The following is a 21,391-nucleotide window of genomic DNA, read 5'->3' on the forward strand; positions in this document are numbered from 1 at the left end:
TTCGTTGTTCTCTGGCCTTCTTCCCTCTCTAAGGAATAAAGCGAGGAGCACATCGGCGGCGCTTTCCCGTTTGACTGGGAAAAACTTGAAACATCGTTTGGGAAAGCGATATCAGTCCAGGCGGAACCGGCTTCGGGGTCGGAGATGATGAGGAGAGCCCGCGATGACGGATTGTTGTTCGCCAAGTGATGATGATTAATTCGGTGTGATCGTCATAATCATGTCGTGCTTTACCGTGAATAAACTGAAAGAGGTGGTGGGAGCCAAGTCCTTCTTGACCGCAGTCAAGGCTAGTCCGTCACCCAAACGAAAAGCTGGGGGTGGTAAGAAGAGCGATGCGTGCAAAGAGAGCTCTACCACTAACACGGACTTTGTATACCATAAGAGCCCGCAAACGGTGACCAAACGGAACCAGGAACAGGTGAGCATCTCTCCTCTCTGCTCTCTTAAGACTACTACCTATATACATACTGTAATGAAGATCTCTGTTTTTTTTTTGAGGGGGTGGGTGGGGTGGATTTGAGCGGAATGCAGTTTCGTAATGGAAATGGCTTAAAATCACTCAAAGCATTGCATTTCCGCCGGTTTTGCAAATTGCAAAACTGCTTTTCAGTCATCTTCCCAAGCCGAACGGAACTGTGTCCTACACTAGAGATGATAGAGGCTTCAAAATCAAAGTCTGAGAGTGAAATGCACCAACGAACTCTCTGTGTCTGAACAAGTTGACTTCTTGCTAACGTTGCTCCCTCCTCATCTTTGTGTCTTTGAGTCTCAAATGTCATCAAGATATCGCCGTTGGAAATTAGTTCCACAAAAAGCGTGTTCACTAAGGACCCCCGAATTTGCCCAAATCGGACGGAGGGGTTTTCACTTGTTTGCCGACAAGTTGTTCAGTGATTGGCTCAGTCACAAGAAGAGGAATGACAATCTCTGCCGCTGAGGGGGCGACCCTGTTTCGACAATCTTCAGTCGGGGGGAAATGGAATGGGGGATTGGGGACAAAAACTTAAGGAGTTCTAAAAAGAGATGAAACTCCTTTGGGGACAAGACACTTGAAGGAGAAACCGGTATTGTTCAGATTTCACATTTGCCCTCACAAGATAAATGATTGCTTGGAATTAGCTTGGGTTGGGTATGAACACTTTTTTATTGGATTACACTATAAGATTTGAATGGACTTTTAAAATTGGAAAGATAAGTCCATTCAATGTCGACTCTGCTTAAGGTCTTTTGAAGAAGACAACCTCTCTCCAGTCTATGGAAACCCTTGAACAACGGCGCGCTCCGTTTTCCCCCAAAAGGCAAATCTGTGGGGGAAAATTGAATGAGTCATGCGAAAGCATATCCAATCAAATGAAATATGACCCTCTCACATTTAAACCGGAACTGGCCGAGTTCTCAAGTTGCTCCCAGAGTCAAAGATCCGAGTCAAACATTGAAATCACGTCGTAAATCATGGATTGGCAAATTCCGCACAGGACAACGAGCCCGCCCACTCTATTCGTCTTTGCCAAACCGCGTTCGTCACGCCCTGAGCTTGTAAGCTAGTTGCAATACTTTATGAAGGAAGCCAGCACCCATCAATATCCACGTGAAATGCAACAAACAATGCGACTTCTCGTGTTCGTTAGATCTTCTTCATTTTACGATCGAAGGGTCCCAACTCTCAAACACAGCAGACTGGGAACGTGTGATCTGTCTAGCGTGGTGTAGGACTAGTTGTGTAAGTACGCGTACTACACTCATGAACTCTTTTTTCGCTTGAATTCATTCCAAATGTTTTAGTACGGCATCCAACTGGCCCCCTAATCTCTCTTTCTGCCTCCCCTTCAAGTTTGGCAAAAGTGCGCCAAATTTCCCATTTCTGTCCCAAGAACTTGTCATAAATACAATCTGTGCTTTTCTGCTCCCAAGAGGAAAAAAAAACAGCTCACACTCGGTCGGAACACCTACTACAAAACGTACACCTACACAAAGAATAAGCTAATCGTAATGGGCAGGAAACAAGCGAATCCACTCGCCTCGACGACAGAAGGTTAATGTCCCTGTGAAAGTCAAACACAAGTTCGTGATGTCCATCTAATATGACGGATTCTCGAGCTAGAGCGTGTCAAGATGACTCTTTAGTCCTGACAGGGATGCGTTCACCATTCATTCCGTGTCCATGTTGATACAAGCTCTTAACGAAGACTTTTGAATGCATCCTACTACGTCTGTGCTTCGTGGGCAGAAAAAAACACGGATTGATTGTCCGCGGCTCTTTTCGCACAAGACACTTTACTAAAGATCAGGATCTCAAGTTGGATTGGGTTCGCATAGAGAGATTTCAAATAAACATTTCCTCGCTATGCACTGCACTCTCTTTTACTGGTTATTGGCCGAATCAATCGAGCAAGAGGACTTCATTAGGACCGGATATCTCCCTTGGGAGAGAAGAAAAGCTGTGGGATAGAGGATGTAATAAAGTATTTGTATTGTTGCCTTGAGTCGATCCAACTTTTTTTCTCTTTCCGAAAATAATGCTGGGACCCAAGCTATGAGCCGATTCCAATTGGCTGCTCACATTTTGAACCACTTTGAGCTCTCCGTTCCAATCTGTTCCCAGTTCCCACTCGGTTCTGGCAACTTGGAGCAAATAATAATAATAAGTGCTGGAAGTGAACAAGTGCCAAGTGACAGAATATCCCTCCAACCAACCCACTCACCCGCCCTACATTCAGTAAACCAGATGGTTTGGGTCCAAAGTTCGAGAAAGAGCTCTTAAAATGAGTCGAAAATGGGGGGGGAGGGGAGGGAAAGAGGGGTGGTGCTTTTAGAGGGGTCGCATCTAATGATGTCTGAACTTTGAAACAATTTCACACTCAAGTACTGAAAGCGCCTGGTGGTGTTTGACGATAATGCTAACACTAAGATTCAGATCTTGCCATTTTATAAGCTGAAACATTTGGCTGGATGAATTCTTGGGAAAGTGAGACGAACAGAAGCAAAGCTCGGATTGAAAAAGATCCCTGGAAATCTCTTTCTCTCTCTTTTTCTAATTTACCTCGTGTGTATTTCTCTATCATAAACAATTTGTGTCCATTTGTTGAAGAAGCTCTTTGGGCCTGAGTGCAAATCCTCAGATAAAGGCAAATGAACATTGGACATGCATCGTCATCATCATCATCATCTTGTGTTTGCATGCACTTGAAATATGTCGTTTATTTACGTCAATCGGATAGTTTGATACGTCAGTAAGGGTTCGAGTACACACATCTACCGTTCTGTGAATTGTTCCATCATCGAACATGAGAAGCCACAAATTGCGATGTGCAATGAAAGGTCACTCACTCAACCAGATGGGGGTCAAAAATGCATCTTTAGGCCAGAGAAAGTGTCTTTGGAGTGGTCGTTGTCTTTAATGAAGTGACAGAGAGCAAGAGACAGAGCAATCGATCCATTCCATTCAGATGTGACATTTGGCCGAAACATCCAAGACCAATGGAAAAGATGCTTGATATTGGGTACTTTCACGTATTTTGAAACGATCGCACTTTCAATCAACCTTTCAATCCATCTCGAGTCAGATTTCATCATGCTCGTGAAAGGTGAAAAGTGATCTCGGGACAGGAGGAATTTGTGATTACCGTATTCTCTCTCCGGGGCAAAAAATGCTGGATCGAGCAAAAAGGGTCACAAGGAAATACCCTTTGTTAGGCCATGAATTGCCAATCTTACTTTTCGTGTTTCTTCAAGATTTGTTATACACTCTATCTTTTACAGCCATTGTTCAATCCAAATCCTCACCTGCTGTTGAATTGGGGAGGGGGGATGCACTTTTTCCCTTGTCATCCTGGATGAACAGAACAGTGTCTCGGTGAAGATTGCACAAGCCACCGATCTGGTATCATGATTTGCCAGCTTGGCCAGCAACTAGCTCTCTTTTAATTGCATTTCGGGAGCTGAGAATTAAGCATACGTGTGGGTTACACAACCTAAACCATCCGGGATGGAATTGAGATGTCTCCAGGATGGAAGTGATTAACAATGGGTAAATGAACCGATCGATTGAGCGAGATCATAATTACGTTAAATCAAATCAGTTGTCTTTGGGTTCTCAGCGTATGAAAATGTTGCGTCAAGAACAGGAACGCTGCGTTTTAACATACGACCTGAAACGTTTGTTAACGAAAGGTTTCGGACCTGCGAAGGTTGGTCAAACGATTTGGCATTGACCTTGATGCCGATCAGATCTGAGCAATTATCTCCTCCTCAGAGGGAATGTTTTATTTCGTTATGAGAATTATCTTTTTCGTTTCTGCACTCTGAGAATGAGAACTGTACTTTGATTTCGCGGTCCTGCGTCAGTGTTTTCACATCTTAAGTACTGTCCGACGTACGAGTACGTTGCACTTCGAGCTTAAGTCATTCTGTCTTCATTTCAACATCGAAATCATGGTCTTCTAAAACTGAAAGAACAAGGCAAAAAAAAAAGTCCCATGGCTTTGTGGCTAAAAGGAACAAACGGGTGGTTAGAGTATTTTTTTCGGGACCAAAGCCAACCAGGCGCCCGTAAATTTGGGCGATATTCAGATATGGCCTCGTAAAACGTCGACTCGGCCGTTTATTACATTTTATCCTTCAATATAGGGGACAAGTCCTTCTCGCAACAGCAGAACTGTCAGCAGGATAGAATCCCGTAGAGTGGTGGAACTGGTGCTCTCGGTTGAGGTTCCCGTTACTTTTCCTATGTACTAAATTTAGGTACGAGAGTGGTCCATCCATGAGTCGATGACGAAGTGGAACGATGCGGGCAAATCACCCGTCTGCTCTCGTTTCTTTGTGACCAATGGAAGGAAGAGAAGGGTGATCCAGGATGCGATGGTGTTACTCATTTCCTGCACGCACACTGATAACTTGCTTCTATCTTGGGTCACAAATTTGTTACACTAGATAGACCAATGTATTCTTGAAAATGGCAAAATCCTTTTTGGAGCTCAGTTTACGGCCGACAAGAGTGCGGGAGTGTTTGGAGAAATCCGAAATGCCATACTATTGTCCAGCAGAATGCGAAACAAATTAGACACAGGACGTGATTGTGGAATTCAGTCCTGATAAAGGGCTAAGATTTATCGACGCGAACATGCATTGCCCTTGAGTTGATTCCCCGTTTCGCGCTATCGCATTTAGTTCCTGAAAGTTCCCTCTTGGAGACATCTGGTGTTCAAATCTAGCAAGAAATCAAATCCCACCTTTTAACACAACTGCAGACGCAGACGGAAATCCACGCAAAGCATTTGAGAGGAATGGGATAACCGAGTAATGGAAGTTTGATTTTATCGCTCCCCAGCGAATGGTTCCCAGTTGGAACGTGTTGTCTACCTTCATGGAAACGGTGATCCATACAGACTAAAAAGAGATACCAGCTAGCCAGCAATCCTTCGACGGTAACAAAAAAGAGGGGGAGGAAAACGATTCTGGATACGAGCACTGACAAAAATCTCAATTGGCTTTGGTCTCATAAGCACAATGATTGTCATTTGCTGTCTCTCTCTTTTCAGTTGCCAAGAGGCTACTTTGCTCCCGTATTGATTCATTACCATAAATGTGTCATAAACTTCAGCCAGGCTTGCATTGCTCTCATTGTTCTCATTCTCGCAATGCTTTCCTTCCCACTGAAATATATGACCGGAGGATTAGTAAAGGACGGCTGATATGTCAACATGGATTGGACATAATCGCCTCATTGCCGACGACCGAGTTAAGAGCCAGTATTGATTAGTCTGGAGTCGATTCAGAACAAAAAGCTCCATGCGATGCTGAATGAATGCATCCATACCGGTCTCGGCACGGTTGCTCTTTTTTCCCGCCCACAATTCGAGTTGTTCCAGTCATTTTCAAAGGGATTCATCCCGAGCGAACATTGAATGGGCGGAAACTTTTTCCTCAATCTGAAGCAATAAGATTATGCGTACTCATGCTCTGCCTCACACGTACTGGTAAAGCCTTAAGCTTGGTCTTGACGACGTCGGTGATGGCAACCAGCAACCTTTGCACAACGGGAAGAGGCCGTCGTCGTCGTCGTCGTCGTCGTCGTCGTCGACGTCTTCCTCTCCTCCCGAATATATTCTAGTTATGGCTCACTTGGGGATTACTTAGCATAAGTGTTCCCTTCTTCAGCTGGCAGAGGCTGAGAGAGGGCAGAATTCTTGGTTTGAAAAGAGTTTAAAGGCCGAATAAAAGTCTTATCTTGTTTAGATAACGGACTGAGTACAAGATATGGGATCACTCTAAGAGTTCACTACCTTATGATTTATAGCTATAGCCATGATCGTATGGGGTACTGAATGATCGGAATATGAGTACGAGGTGGGTCGCTCAAATATGTCAGGAATGCAATTGTTGGTAGATCGATACAAAGAATATATTGGGAAGAAAGGAGATCTGCGCCTCATTTGAATTCTGAACGAATCGTCTTGGCAATATTTCAACTGGCTCACTTCCTGTCACACGTGGAGACGTGAAGGGAGAGCCGACCCGCCAACCAATTGACTGGCTTCTTCAAAACAGACATTATACCCATAGTTCTATGCATGTGAGCCGTCCATAATCTTGAAACTTACAAAGCAATCCAAGAATGAGGTTGAGGATTGAGGTGGCTAATTTCATGACCATTTTCAGGTTTTTGCCGGTTCCCCTGTCCCATCAATTCACCAGTCTAACGAATGGGATGTTGTAAGCCTTAATCCATCTTCATTAGAGACGTTATCACATCTCAGAGACGAAAACCAAGAGCTGTCGCATCGGATTTATCAAATCGTGGAGGAGAGAGACTACTTCGAAAATAGTCTCAGCAAAGTTCAAGTACTTTCCAAATCCTTCAAAAGGCGTGTATCAAAAACCAAAATTAATGATGCATTTTTCTTATTCCACAAAGCTGGAGAAACTCCGCTTGATGAAGGAGCGTGATGATCTGTTGGATAAGCAATCTGGTCGTTACGAGGAACGTCTCGTGGAATTGCATTCCGTTATCGCTGAATTAACCCGTCAATTAGAGGAGAAAACGAGGGAACACATTCCGGAAGAGAGCGATGAGGAGGAAAATTCCACATCCTTGGCCTCAACATCGCCCCATGATCAATCCAAAACCGTCAGTGACCTGGCTTCTGGAACGAGCACCGATATCATCGACGCTCAAGCAGTAGAGGTATGGATGGTCTTTTTTTTCTTTCTTCCTCAATTCAAAAGTTACTACACATTCAACGAATCACTTCATTTAGGCTGGAAAGAGGTTAGTGGAACAGTACGGACTCGACCATCCGGATTTGGCCTTGTTCCGACTGACTTCATCTTGCCACGCCTCCACTAATAGCCTGCAAATGTTGGCCATTCAAGAGGAGTTATCGGACGCAAAGGACAGGAACATTCAGCTCACGGCTCGCCTTCAGCAACGTGAATCCGATCTCTCTCTTGTGGGAAAGCAATTGGAAGAGGTCACCCTCGAGAAGGAGAGATTGAGGAACCAGGTCAAGGAGTTCCAGAATCAGGTGGCTCTTCTACCCCCTTGTGTGCCAATCTCAGTGGGAAACAAAGGCGGAGAAAGAGCCCCTCGAGGTCAGGACTCGCCAGATGCGGTCGAGACCTCGGAGGCCAAAATGGCCGAGAAGAAAAAGATCAAGCGCCTCGAATGTCAGCCTCTCCGACCGCTTCAGCTTCAATCGTCTGTGAAGGAGAACTGTGAAGGTCTGAGGTTCTCTTCCGATGATGAATCGCAACCCAAGGTGACTGGATTGGAGCTCGTGAGGAATGGGGTATGAGTTCGTGATCCTCGATCCGTTCAATGTGACCAATTCGCCGTGATTTATTCCTTTCTAGATTTCTAATAAGATCGTGGCCGAGCACTTGGCTAAGGACATTCAAGACAGCTCGTCCATGAACGAGTTGAGCCATTCCTTCTTCGACCCGTCCTTCTTCCAGTCAGGTTTCATGGAAGCGAAGATGAGGGAATTCGAGATTGAAATGGAACGTCTGAGTAGTCGAATGGAGAGCCTCAAAGCTCAAAACGAGGTGCTCAATCTCACGCTGGCCGAGGCCAAAAATAACAGCGACAACCTGACCGTTCTCATCGGTACGATGATGATTTCATCCATCATTATTAATCATTTCAACAAGAATAATGAGGCGTGTTTTGATCTGCTATTTTCTGTTCCAGGACGATACGAGTCCAACAATACCGCTCAGAATCTGGCAGCCACATACGCCGATCACGTGATCGAGAGCCTTGAAGTATTAAACATCCTGATCGAGACTGAAATGGGCATCCTATTGGCCAACTGCAAGATGTCCGGATTGGACGATCTCGTCAGCGCCGGAGATTTGGAGGCTTCTCCCGAAGAGCTCCTCGAGAGGGCCAGATCAAATCGGAAAGATGCTGAACAAACAGCCAGATTACTTCTTCAGCGATTAGAATCCGTTTTGAGACCAGATTCCGGCCTGGAAATACCCTATCCCCCACCTCCTCCACCCATTGATGCTCACGCTCTTCAATGGGAAGATTCCTCAGGATACAGCCAAGCCACAAGGTGGGTTTCAACACACCAAAGGATCTGTGACAATTCCGATTGTCATTAATGCTGATTTGTTCATAATAGCTCGGCCTCCACGTCCTTGGATCATAAGTCCATGCCCCTCATTCCCTTGGGCTATGGCACATTGAGTGTGTACGATCCGGAACGAGAGCACCGTCCGGAAGATTTCCATCTCCGAGAAGTCATCGCCGAGTTAAAGCACAAACGATCCTCCATTCGATCCACTATCACCAAGTTGGAATTCTCCCATCCAGATAACCAGGAACCCGAGCACACGGAACCAAGGTCCACTATCACGGCCAAACTGGCTGCGGCCCGAACAGCGGACTTGGAAATGGCCGTGCTGGTTCAAGTGAGTCCTGCTCTGTACATCAGTATCGGAACGAGAAGGAAGCCAAAGATGATTTCTGATGATTTAACTTTGTAGGAGCTGATGACGATGAGAGAGGAACGATCGGATGTTCGAGCCCAAGTTTACTTCTTGGAAAGAGAGAATCAAAGTTTGAAATTGGTGATCAATTCCCATCAAGAGCAAGAAGGGATCCTCCGAAGCCACATTCGTCACTTGGAGACCGAATTGGACGCTCAGGATATTGTAAGCAAGATCATTGATTGTCTTTATGCACTCTCTGGCTAGAACAGGCGACTACGACGAGTGTCTCTATGTATTTTCAGTCTTTGAATGAATTGACTCAGAGTGATTTTCATCAATTACGAACGGACATGCGATGTCGAATCACCGAGTTATTGCAATCCTTGGAAAAAGTCAAACGTAATTCAGAGCTTCGACAACATCAACAGGACGAGGTCATTGCAGACTTGAAGCGATCAAATGCGTGAGTTTGTCAGACAATACACGTCACACACACTTGGAAATCGTTACTCAAACATGCTCTTTGTGCGGTTCTATTTTTACAGGACGTTATTCGAATCGTTGGAAAGGACCCGAAAGAAGTATCAAAGCAAAATGAAGCGCATGGAGCGACAAATTCTTCAATCTTTTATCCCGAAAGAGTTGATGTCCAACAATTGTGATATCCAATCTCAACCCGGAAGTATCTACTCTAGTCTTTCAACCGAGACGGATCAAACCTCAGACTAATCATGCAAAGAGCTTAGATGATTCTTGGCATTCGCTTTCACTTTTATAACCAACTCATTTATATCAATTATCAATTAAATATTAGATAATATCGAGTACGTTTCTTCATTCACTCTTTGTGCACTATTGTCAAAGAAATTGACCAGCAACGGTAAAATACATTCATGGTCCATTTGTAGCCTGAACGAAACTATTTCTTTTTTTGCATTTTCCTCCAAGTGAGACTGGCCCCAGGTCATTGCAATTGTGTTTTTCAAGTTTGACCTCAACAATACAAATGGATCAAAAGTTATGCTCTCTTAAAGCACTGTAAATCAAAGGGTGCGGAATGAATGAGCTAGTCCATTCATTTTGTGAAGAGTTGTGTGTTGAGCCTTGAGAAGGTTTATCTTTTGAAACAGTCATCCGATTGAGGTGAAAATTGAAATATATTGTTGTTGTTGTAGCGACCAAGGACTAGTTACATACATGAAGAAGAAAGCAAAGCGTTAACTCGATTCCGAAATGCCAACTCTCGACCCAATCATCCCTGTCCATACTCTAGTGGCTCTTGGAACAGTTCATATCCAAAGCCTTCAATTCTAAATTGAACTTAGATGTTAATGTCCGATCACATGCCCAATCACAATCATGAGGCTATGCCCATTACGTCATTGACCACTTAGACTTGATGAGTAGAGGACAATGCAGAAAGGTATTATTGAATAATCATAAGAATCCGGTTTGAGGTGTAATAAACGGTAACATATTTTTCTTTGTCCTTATTTAATATATGATCCAGCGACAATTTAGAGTTGTCGGATCTGACTTGCCATCGAACATAGGGTCAATCTGGAGCTTTGGTCAAAAGCATGTTCATATTTGGTTTAAATGAAAATTTTATGAAAAAAATTATAGTCCGTTACAGTTACAAAACTAAAAGCATAAGATACGTTGAAAAGGGATTTCGTGGTCATCCGTTACTCTCCTTTTTGTTCATTCAATTTATTCTTTATTGCGACAGATTTATCATTGGACTATTAGTAGATTTACAGGTTTACATGATGACATTTGTTCCCTATTACATATGGTGTCTTCTCAATGGAAGTTTTGGGTTAGGTTTTCAACTAAATTTCATAAAACTTTGCCGAGGCTTTAAAGCTTTTTAAATCAAGATTTGAGATAAAGAAATAATCGAGTGTCAACTTTCGAGGCCAAAAAAATGTAAAAAACTTTGTTTCTAAAGTGACTTTTTTATGGTGCATCATATCGTTTTTTACCTCTAACATCATTGGAAGCTTATCAAGGTATCAAACCAAAGTCAAAACTGACTTCAAAAGTCTGTAAATTGCAACACTTTAGAAAGCTGACATGCATTTTCTTTGTCAAATCAAAATGAAAGAAGATAAGCAAAATCCCCAATACCAAGTGGTCATTAACAATGCTAAAAAATGGCAAAATAAAGGTTACGTAGCTATGTACTGGGTGCGCCATATTATTATCTACATATTGATTTCAAGGGACTTAATGACGTAGAACTCATCTGTAATGAGTCGGAGACCTTAAAACATAAAATTATAATAGAGCGGCATGGAGCTTATCAATACTGTAAGCCGAGCTACGATGGATGGCAAAACTATTGGGAAATTTCATGGCGATCTCACCTTTGTCTATGTTGTCTATTTTTAAATTTAGACCGGCAATATGCTCGAAAATGATTGTTAATGATCACATGCAAGCTATGTCTAAAACATGAAAATTAACCAGACCTCCCATTGACGCGGTTATCGAGGTCAAAAACAAGTCTAGACGATAATATGGCGCACCCGGTATGATTAAAAGAAGTTGTAGTCAACTATATTTTTGGGAATTGTTATTGTAACTCTATAACATCTGTATCTCTAGATCTGAAAATGCATGATTGAAATGAGAGCTCCCATCAAAAAAGGGCTTACGGGTGGTTAATCGATGCTTGGGAATGAATCTTGTTTTGTAAGAGATTTGGTCAAGTAAAGAATTTGAACCCGACACTTTCAGGTCGTAGAACTGCACACACGTTTTGGGTTAAGGGATTTGACACGGTTAGTTATTGACACGATGGAAAGCATCTGAGAGGCCAGTGTTACCAAAGTAAGTGATAACCCTTGGGGATATAGTCGAAGCTTTCAACCTCCATCGCGAAGTAATTTTGGCTTGGCATTTTGTTACACCACATCAACTTTTTTTCCGTTTTTATCTACTTTTCTTGAGTTTCCTTGCGATTTGAATCTCCAGTCTGGAAAAGCAGATTGCGTGAGTGTTCACCAACATTCCGTCAAGCGAGAACAATGTTTCTGTTGATCTGCACGAACCTTTTGGCAATGGATCTCCGAGGTCCCTAGTCAGCCCCAAGAACATAAGTAAACAGCCAGTGACAATGCCAAGGTAAAATGGAAAAAGTGTAACAAAAACAATAACATAATGCTTGTCCAGCAACTATGCTGCATGGAGGCTGACTCGATAGATGATCAATTCCGATTAAGAAAATTCATTGGAAAATCACGATTGATATGTGGTTTGATGTAGATGTTATTGGTTTAACTACACTTTAGGGGACACACGGAAGCAGCAGTATCCATATATCGATTGGCCATAAACCTAAAAGAATTAATGGAGGGAGTGACAAATCACTCAGTCGGTGGCTTGGGCATTCTAGTTGGCAGATGAGCGCTATTCTTAATTCAAAAGCAATCAAAACAATGCCACTATTGCGTGCTGATTGTCCCGTTGATCTGAGCCCAATGAATCATTCATATTCTTGCCGAATCCTCCAGTCCCTTCAATGTCAAACGTCAAACGTTTTCCTGACGTTCTCCGTGTGTGTCTGGCTGATGGATACAAAAAATCTCGCCACGTGTGATCCTGAATGGAGCTTCTCGATTAGAACAAGAGCCACCGACGTATTTTTAGCGTACTATAAACGTGGGGCTCACTTATCCCATTCAATCTTTTCCGTTTGTTTGTCAGGCCCTCTTTCTCTCTCTCTTTCGCTTGAACACGATTATGCCGAGCACGGATTTGTGCCGTATCTAAGGGACATTTTTCATGATCTCAATTGCTAGGCTCCGAACACAAAACGAATCCTTCTTTTCCTAGATCTCCATACTTGAAACTTGACTGGGACAATCAAGAGTGATATTTCTGGTGTCCGTCAACATGGCCATGTATCGAGATACTTTAAGCCAGATCCTGAAGCCCGAAGGTTTATATCTAACCGATGGCGGGATTGAAACCGTGCTCATTTACGAGAAGAATCTGGATTTGCCCGAATTCGCGGCTTTCACGCTGCTCAAATCCAAGACCGGGCGCAAAGTCCTCAACGAGTATATGATTCCGTACTTGAAATTGGCGCGAGAATTCAAATGTGATGGATTCATCTTGGGAACCCCAACTTGGCGCGCCAGTCCCGATTGGGCCAATGCCCTTGGGATTGAAGATGAAGAACTAGCCGAGCTGAACCGACTCGCCGTGGCGGACTTGGTCAAAATGAGACATTCCTACGACCGCAAAGGATTTCCCATCATTATTGCTGGTATGATTGGTCCCCGCGGAGATGGATACCTCGTGGATCATAAGATGACCACCCATGAGGCCAGAGAGTACCACCATGTTCAAATTGAGACTCTGGCCCAAGCGGGAGTGGATTGTGTGATTGGGGTCACTATTAATTATGTCGAGGAAGCCATTGGTGTGGTCAAAGCTTGCCAAAATAACAACGTGCCTTGCATCATCTCATTCACGGTCGAGACCAATGGGAAGCTGCCCAGTGGACAGACATTAAAGGAGGCCATCATTCATACGGATATGAAATCGAAAAACGGAGTCCTTTTCTACCAAATCAACTGTGCCCATCCAAGTCATTTCAGGCACTTGTTCGAAGCCCCAAGAGAGTCGTGGATGCAACGCGTTCGGGGTTTGCGATGCAATCCGTCCCCCAAGAGTCATGAAGAGTTGAATTGTTCCACCCACTTAGAGTCAGGCGATCCCGTGGAATTTGGTCGTCTTCACGGTCAAATGAAGAAGCTGATGCCGCAGTTGTGTTTCTTTGGCGGATGTTGCGGGACCAATGAAGAACATTTGCGACAGATTTGCATCACCTTGAATGCGTTGAAAGATTAATTTGATTCAAGTATGGCGTTTCAGAACATACGAAAAAACATAAACCCTTCCGAGCAATATTGTATGCTTGTTTATTTGCATTTGAGTGCTGGCTAGTGCATTCCACTGGACAAAGGAAACTTTCACTTTCTTTTCAATACTAAGCTACTCCAAAACACCAATCATACGATTCGTTTCGCTGAAGATTTCAGTCAATGAGCGCTCCATCGCAAAGAGTCTTCTAGGATCAGTCGATTTTGAGTGCTAGAGGTTTGAGGGTGTCAATTGAACTACTAACAGCTTGGCCAACACCGGCTTTGAAAATGGCCGAGAATTACCACGAGAAGGTGCAAAACTTGCCCATGATCCGCAATAAAGATAAAGTTTATGTCACCGGTATTGGTCTGGAGACCTTTTTACTCTTCGAGAATGGCTTACCCATGCCCCATTTCGCATCATTCACGGCCTTGCAAGACGCCACTGGTCGAAATATCTTGGTCAATTTGTACCACCAACTCATCGAAGTGGCCAAGAGTTACAAAGTCGATGGAATCGTCCTTGACACGCCAACCTGGCGAGCGAATCCAGATTGGGCCAGAAAGCTCGATGTGGATGAATCCGGTTTGAAATCGATTTATAAGGAAAGTCTCGACATTCTGAACAAAGTCAAAGTCGAACACGCTACGCCGGAGTTTGAAATCATCCTGATGGGCACGGTTGGGCCTCGCGGAGACGGATACCAAGTGAAGGATGCCATGACTGCCGTTGAAGCTGAGAAGTATCACTCATTTCAAATTGGTTGCTTTGCCAATATTGGTGTCGACGGAGTGTTCATTGCCACCCTAAGCTATCCGGAGGAGGCTATTGGTTTTATTCGAGCCAGTAAAAAAGCCGGAGTACCTTGTGTTGTGAGTTTTACTGTAGAAACCAATGGGGATCTTCCCAATGGAATATCTCTCAAGGAGGCCATATTGCAAGTAGAGGACGCCACCGACAACGCTGCAGCCTATTTCATGATTAATTGTGCCCATCCCACTCATTTTGAAGCCAATTTTAAGGGTGACCACGAACCCTGGATGAAGAGAATCCAGTGCGTCCGATGCAATCCGTCCACGAAAAGCCACGCCGAATTGGATGGCTCGACTTCGTTGGATTCTGGCGACGCTATCCTTTTTGGGAAGCAAGTGACTGGCCTCAAGAAAGCCCTGCCTTGTTTGAATGTGTTTGGAGGATGTTGTGGATCAAACGCCGCTCATTTGGAGGAAATTTGTAAAAATATCTCGCCGTAAAAATGGAGCTGCACAATGTCTTCTTTTACTCTTGTTCAATTGTGAATATCTTGTGTCATGAATCGAATTAGAGAGACATCTCGATTAAAATATATACCGATCCATATTAAGTCGATGAACTTGCTCAGTTTCTAAGAATCAAAAGAACCATCCTTTTTCAGTGTGCGAGCACTGGGGACTGTATTCCCAAAAGGATTGATGTTGCGGCTAGAAAAGGTCTGCAAAAGAATTGACAGCACCAAATCAAGAAAGGACGTTCATGATTTTTATCACTGCTAATTTGTTTATTTTTTTCAATACTGCAGCGTAACATTCCTCCAAATGCATTTCCACTTTTACAAATAGTTGCAAGGTTGAAGTGAAGGGCAATAGGTCCTTGGTGATGGGCTTTTTGCTCCAACCGCAACATATTACGAGGGCATTAATTCACCATAATCATAAAGGGACGATCCTGGGATCAAACCCACATGAACCCGTATAGAGCATCTCTGAGTTTATTCTTTTTTTATATTTTCCAAACTTTTAGAACATGAAAAAGGTATTAGGATTTGCCTTTTAATTAGATACAGGAATAAAAATGGCTTCTCAATTAAGGCACTCGTTCAAGATTTAAAATACAACGCGTTCGAAAAGGCTAAAAGATTAGTTTATTGCATATGTTCTTTGGTTTTTATGCCTCCGCCGCCGAAATGTTTGGTGATGTAGGAATCTCTTTAGCAAGGGTAATTACTATGCGATAAGCGTTTTGTTAGGTCATTTTTTTGTTTGCAATTGACAGCTTGTGTTCAAAATGAAAAATGATTTCGCTCATCATGAAAAAGTTCCTAATTTGATGCCCATGCAATCCCTTTGAGTTGAATCACTTTCAATTGATCCTGGAAGAATAAGGATAAAAGTCCAAATTGTGTACACAATTGTTGGTCGTTGGTCATGATGAATAAGGATAAGTATACTGTGTCACTCTACTATTTGGTCCTCGTTGTCGCACTACGTATAGTTATGAAATATGGAACAATCATCATTTCGAGCTTTGACAAATCATAACAAGATTTGGGACAACTGCAAAAAGTACCATCAAAAGTGTCTCTCGGGGCGAGTCAATTTGTCTTCGAGGATGTTTGCACACAATGATTACCCGACCCTTGGCTTTATTCGGTACTACTTTACGTAGTATATAGTAGGGCTTGCTCAACCATCCTCGCTGTTGGAGAGCTGTGGGAGGATGCAAGAAGTCCTGTGGCGACATCATTAATAAAGGCTCTAGCTCATTTACTGCAATCTATGAGCAACAATAGCTTTTCAAGAAGGGTCCCCCAGTCACTTTTGTCTCATCAATTCCAACTGACGAAGGGAGGGACAGACCTTCATTTTTGTCCACCTTTCGACGACTCGAAAGTGCTCGTTAGATAGCTCAATGTTATGTGAGAGTGGGGAAGGTTCCTAATCGCTCCTTTGAGGACTGATTTCAACTGACAGCCATCTACCTTGCTCCACTTTTTGACGAGAATCTCGGGACACAGATTCCCGCCCAAGATGAATAAAGTGGAACGAGCTCTGCGACGTCTCTGAATGAGGCGGCGAGACCTTTTCGAGAATCGCGCATTTCCACTCGAGATTCCTGCACAAAAAAGATGGAAAAAGTGCTCTTTTACAATGACAGGCGAAACAATGGGGAACAAAAAGGGGACGAGAAAGTTTATTATTCCTGGTTATCAAGACAACCGGGCTCATGGTTTGTTGGTCCCACTGTCTGTCGGCGTCAGTTTCGCTCGCTCTACACACATACATACTACATACACAACACACATACCGAACATGGTAGGGCGCAGTAGGACGACATGCAGTAAGGAGATAGAATGCTACAGCACATGAGCAGAGCTGGCTGTACTAAGGGATGGTAGATGGTAGGCCGGATTCCTTCTTGGTTGGATGGTTGGAGAGGCGATTTCCTCGTGCTGTGATTAATAAGCGGAAGGATGCACACTCATTCAATTCAAAGGAGGCAAACAACCAAGGAGGAACACTATTAATATCACTTAAAACAGTCATCAGGATGAACCATGAATTCATACTCTGACGGTATGGTACACTCCAAGTTCATGTACAAGACACCGAAGATCCTTGTTGGCTTATTTTTGACTCTGCAGTTGCTTTCGAACTGAACTTGATGTCGATTGTCTGCTATTTGGGATCAAGAACAACAATTGGATCAGAAGCACGTACACCTAGCCACCTAGGTTTGAGCTAGTGGAGAGATTGGAATCGATTACAGACAAATGGTGTATACATGTAATCTCCTTACCCTCCGAGATGACACAGGAAGGAGCATTGAAATCGTTTGGCTACAGGATTTATTGGATTGGAAAGCAGTTCCCATCGGGTAATAAAACTTCCTGATCCAATGGTATACACCACCACCACCACCATCACCATGCTTGATGGTCCCACCTCACACCACGAACGGTGGTACCAATGCTCAAGACCTTCAAATCGGGTCTGAATCAGCATCATTCGCCATCGATCGAATTCCATGTCAGCGTAGTGCAACACGAAATAAATGGACGACGGTAATATCTCGGAATGGCCCAGAATGGGTTTGTATTTATGGATGTGTACTAGTGGGTACGTACTAGTTCGTAGTACGTGTCTGCAATGCGTCCATTGGATGTGGTGGGTGCGCCATTCCATCGGTTGGCATGAATTTGAGATACTCTGTGATCAATTGTATTCACGGCATCCACTGCCACCCGTATTGTATGCGTACGTAGGAATGTACATGCGATTGCAAATGTACTGTAGGTACGTTCCATGTACAAACAGAGGCCGGTTCCTTCAATGGATATCTAGAATGACACGGGAGAGGTCTTTGGCACACCGTCAGTATATGTTTAGCTTTAAAACCGATACGTATGTAGGGTCAAAGTGAAAATCTGTACTCTGGCTAGCGGTTGTACTGGCTGAAACCAGCCAGATTCGAGATATACATAAGGGTTTTCCTTCTAAATATCCCCATTTCCATCTAGTTATGTTCCTTTGGGAATGTCCATATATCTCTCTCGTGTGATTGCACGTGAGATCACCAGGATTCACGAATGTTGTCAGAGCAACAAAGGCAAAAATGGCCATAAAAACGAGACATTTACAGAGCATGGGGACACATCCCAGTTCAATGTAGTGGTGGTTCCATCGTTTCGCAAAACCAACGATGTAACCCATCAAAATCCTAGCTTTGGACCTGACCAACGGGATATGCCCCATGCTTGTACGTAGCGAAAAGAGCGGGAACCTAGGAGGACCAACATGAGGAAATGGTTCTTGAATTTCCACCTCACTTCACTCCGCCCAACGCGGATCGTTGGACAGGTGCCAAATGGCATATGGATTTGAATAAAGTGCACTTTTAGACGGTCATGTCTCTTTTTGCGGAATTGGAGTCATTTATTTCTCAATGGGGTCGCGGCGGAAAACGCGAGGAAATGATGGTTCAGAACCATCGTTTAAGGAGCTGCAAGCAAAAAAGGTGATGAATATGACTCGACCAAAGAACCATCCACCCGCTCTCTCTCTCTCTCTCTCTCTCTCTCTCTCTCTCTCTCTCCTCTCACACACACACATGGAAGGAGCCAATGAATAAACGACCCTATATGAAAAATGAAGTCGATGTTCACTTTTTATATACTCACTTGCATGAAATACTTACGACTAGATGAGGAACATGTGCAAGGAAATGGTAGTTTCCAGCTTACCTAATGAGCTGCAAGTGAAGACTGTACCAAGAATATGAATGTAAGGAAAAAAACATTGGGGTTTCAAGCGCGGGATTTTTGGGGTCGAAGTGGATGACGAAAATATTCCGGCAATATTTATCACTCGCTTGATTTCCCCGTGAGTTTGTGAAGTCTTCAAAAATATGCTCTGGCCTGCTCTTGAGGCTCTCCCATGGATGTGCAGAGTGTTAATCCATCATTTTGAATGGGTTCTTAGGGCCCCCTAGTGCTTTTGAACTTACGTATATCCATAAATCCTTCTTCTTTTCACTTCTCTAACACGTTATTTTCACCACGCAACGAGATGGACCCCAACCTTTTTTCCCGCTTCCCTTCTTCAACATCGCCAAGCACGAATTTCGGTGCAATTTGCTTTCGAATTTCCCGCCTAAATTAAGACAAAGTTTAGCTGTTATTTGTTCACATTGTTTATTTCGAACTCTTTGTAGCGATCTTGAAAATATGAAACAGGATAAGTAAGAGCAAGAGTAATAATAGTAGCAGTTGTAGTAAATTATATCGATTGTTTTCAATACTTTGTTTAATTGTTGTCATGCCTGTTGAAGTAGCGTGGTACATGGTATTTGCATTTTAGTTTGTAGATTGAAGTATAAGATTTTGAGAAGAGAGCATATCAGGAAGGTTGTAGCATGAAAGTAGCTTTTCCAACCAAAAGTGTTGAATGGAACGTGACGAAGTGTTTTGGAACGCCAAAGGTTCCTTAAAGCTTGTTGACTCGCTACCGACTGGTTGACAAAATTCGAAAGTTCCTCATTGGATTTGGCCGCGGAATTCAACTTGGAAAGAAGCATTGAAATGCTAACTTCAAAATGATAACAATATATACAATAGATAAGTGAACAGAAAGTCGGAAATAAAGAAAGAAACACAATGGAGGTCATTTGCATCTCGTATTCATCAGTTTGGTGGGAATGTCTGGTGAGGGCATAATTGACAAATGTATTAATAGAAACTAGTGGAATTCGGATTAAACTCGGTTTTATGGCACTTTTTGATTCAATTGTGGCGTGATCATGGCATAATAACGAGTACTTTGGAAGTTATGATAAGATACCTAGTATTGCTTTGGTTCGTTTCAAGGAATTTGGGGGCAGGGCCGTCTCACAGGAACGCCTCCTTCGATTTCCGTTGGTGGACTAGATGAATGGAACAAATTTCTGGACGATATAAGAAATGATCATAATAAATGACTATATATGAGAATTAATTTAAGCAGCGACTAGTAGTATTAAAGCGGAAAGAGAAGTGAGAAAGTTCGGAAAAGATAAATTGAGAGGAAACAACATGATCAAAACTCAATGGTTATGGATGGCGTTGAAAAAAGAGCCTACAAATTATGGACTTTGGCATCTGCGCAAGCTTCATAGGTACACAATCATTTTGGCATATGTAGATTTTCACGATAATCTCTTTTGTCTTCCTGTTACTTCGAATTGGCCTGGAATGACCGAACATGCGGTCATGTTTTGCATCTGGTTGAGCGAAAAGTGAAAAAATAAAAAGTTTCTCAGCTATTTACAGTGAGACCAAGACGGAAACAATCTATTCACAGTGGAAGTTATACGAAAGTGAGTTCAAAAAGATCCGAATGACTGACAGAAAAGAATCATAGGGAATAGAAAAATGATAAGATAATAAAAGTGACCATCGGATCATTCTACGTTTGCAAAAAGAGGAATGAATCCCCGGCACTATTTTTTTTGTACACTAAACAGTGCTCGGAATGTGGTAATAATGGCAATAATAATCATAAAAGTAATAATGAATATGATAGCAATAGCGTTCAGTGTTCATAGTAATCGTATCATCGTTTCGTTGAGTCTGTCTTTTGGTTTCGGACTAAGATTTGATTGGATGGAGTATTTTCCGTTTACATCAACTCTAAAATAATATTTTGTTGACTTGCAGTTTTTTGCTTCTTTCAAGAAGGTTTTGGGTAGGTAGTAATTTCTTTGCGTTTCTTTTGAACAAGTCGTTGTGGGAACCATAGCGAATCTCAGATATTCATTGCGTCGACTAGTACGTAAATGAAATAAGTCACTTTTCGAGTATTTTTTTCTTCGTTTTCTCCTGACTGAATAATTTTTTTCAGGAGACTATCATCTATCATCATGATTGTTGCAGTGGCGTATGAGTTTGTTTTTGTGTTGGACTTGGAGGAAGTTGTTTCAGTTTGCATCCTTGATTGGTTTGCAGTACGAGAACCGATGGTTGATGTGCTGACTGTAAGATCCGGAGTGCGAGAATCGCTTCAGACATTTCGGGCATTGGAACGGCTTCTCACCCGAGTGCAACCGCTTGTGCTCAGTCAGATGATGCTTGTGCTTGAAAGCCTTGTCGCAATCCATACATTTGTGGGGACGTTGGTCTGCAAAACAGAGGAGGAGTGTCAAATTTGAAAAAGATATTCTCCACACCATGAACTAGCAAATCATTTACAAGCATGTAACGGGGGGGGTCCCACAAGCAAAAAAGGTGTAAATCAGCGGAAGCTACGATCACTTAAAGACCGAAGAAAATAGAAGGAGA

At 43.0% G+C, this 21,391-nt stretch overlaps 3 protein-coding genes across 7 annotated transcripts in view; 2 read left to right on the top strand and 1 right to left on the bottom strand.

Annotated features, from left to right (window-relative positions):
- Positions 1 to 81: 81 nt before the first annotated feature.
- On the top strand, positions 82 to 9,764 carry LOC131882444 (colorectal mutant cancer protein-like). Its single transcript, XM_059229591.1, has 10 exons — positions 82 to 421; positions 6,661 to 6,843; positions 6,917 to 7,186; positions 7,260 to 7,790; positions 7,855 to 8,107; positions 8,192 to 8,561; positions 8,631 to 8,919; positions 8,995 to 9,162; positions 9,243 to 9,403; positions 9,486 to 9,764. Exons 1-10 carry the CDS (start codon positions 221 to 223, stop codon positions 9,667 to 9,669), a joined length of 2,610 nt encoding a protein of 869 aa, XP_059085574.1. The 5' UTR covers positions 82 to 220; the 3' UTR covers positions 9,670 to 9,764.
- A 2,091-nt stretch (positions 9,765 to 11,855) lies between these two features.
- On the top strand, positions 11,856 to 15,189 carry LOC131888952 (uncharacterized). Of its 4 annotated transcripts, none has more exons than XM_059237918.1 (2): positions 11,856 to 12,072; positions 12,784 to 15,189. In XM_059237918.1, exon 2 carries the CDS (start codon positions 14,109 to 14,111, stop codon positions 15,072 to 15,074), a length of 966 nt encoding a protein of 321 aa, XP_059093901.1. In that variant the 5' UTR covers positions 11,856 to 12,072; positions 12,784 to 14,108; the 3' UTR covers positions 15,075 to 15,189. The 4 variants fall into 4 exon arrangements, with proteins under 4 accessions (XP_059093901.1, XP_059093918.1, XP_059093910.1 ...); XM_059237935.1 differs by having other exon boundaries at positions 12,784 to 13,865; XM_059237927.1 differs by lacking the exon at positions 11,856 to 12,072 and adding an exon at positions 12,386 to 12,609.
- Positions 15,190 to 19,251: 4,062 nt separating this feature from the next.
- Positions 19,252 to 21,391, bottom strand: part of LOC131888936 (zinc finger E-box-binding homeobox protein zag-1-like) — a 50,492-nt gene continuing 48,352 nt past the window's right edge. For both annotated transcript variants that reach the window (XM_059237897.1, XM_059237906.1), the window contains exon 6: positions 19,252 to 21,230. In XM_059237897.1, coding sequence (XP_059093880.1) covers positions 21,031 to 21,230 — 200 coding nt within the window. In that variant the 3' untranslated portion in view covers positions 19,252 to 21,030. The remainder of the gene's footprint in view (positions 21,231 to 21,391) is intronic.

This window comes from Tigriopus californicus, chromosome 1 (assembly GCF_007210705.1).
Source record: "Tigriopus californicus strain San Diego chromosome 1, Tcal_SD_v2.1, whole genome shotgun sequence".
Classification (NCBI taxonomy): domain Eukaryota; kingdom Metazoa; phylum Arthropoda; class Copepoda; order Harpacticoida; family Harpacticidae; genus Tigriopus; species Tigriopus californicus.

What these genes read in the sequence shown, in the direction of transcription:
- LOC131882444 (XM_059229591.1), top strand. Translation starts at nt 221, where the DNA reads ATGTCGTGCTTTACCGTGAATAAACTGAAAGAGGTGGTGGGAGCCAAG. An exon ending in TGGAGCTCGTGAGGAATGGG is followed by an intron (nt 7,791 to 7,854) that starts GTATGAGTTCGT and finishes ATTCCTTTCTAG; the next exon opens with ATTTCTAATAAGATCGTGGC. An exon ending in GGATACAGCCAAGCCACAAG is followed by an intron (nt 8,562 to 8,630) that starts GTGGGTTTCAAC and finishes TGTTCATAATAG; the next exon opens with CTCGGCCTCCACGTCCTTGG.
- LOC131888952 (XM_059237918.1), top strand. Translation starts at nt 14,109, where the DNA reads ATGGCCGAGAATTACCACGAGAAGGTGCAAAACTTGCCCATGATCCGC.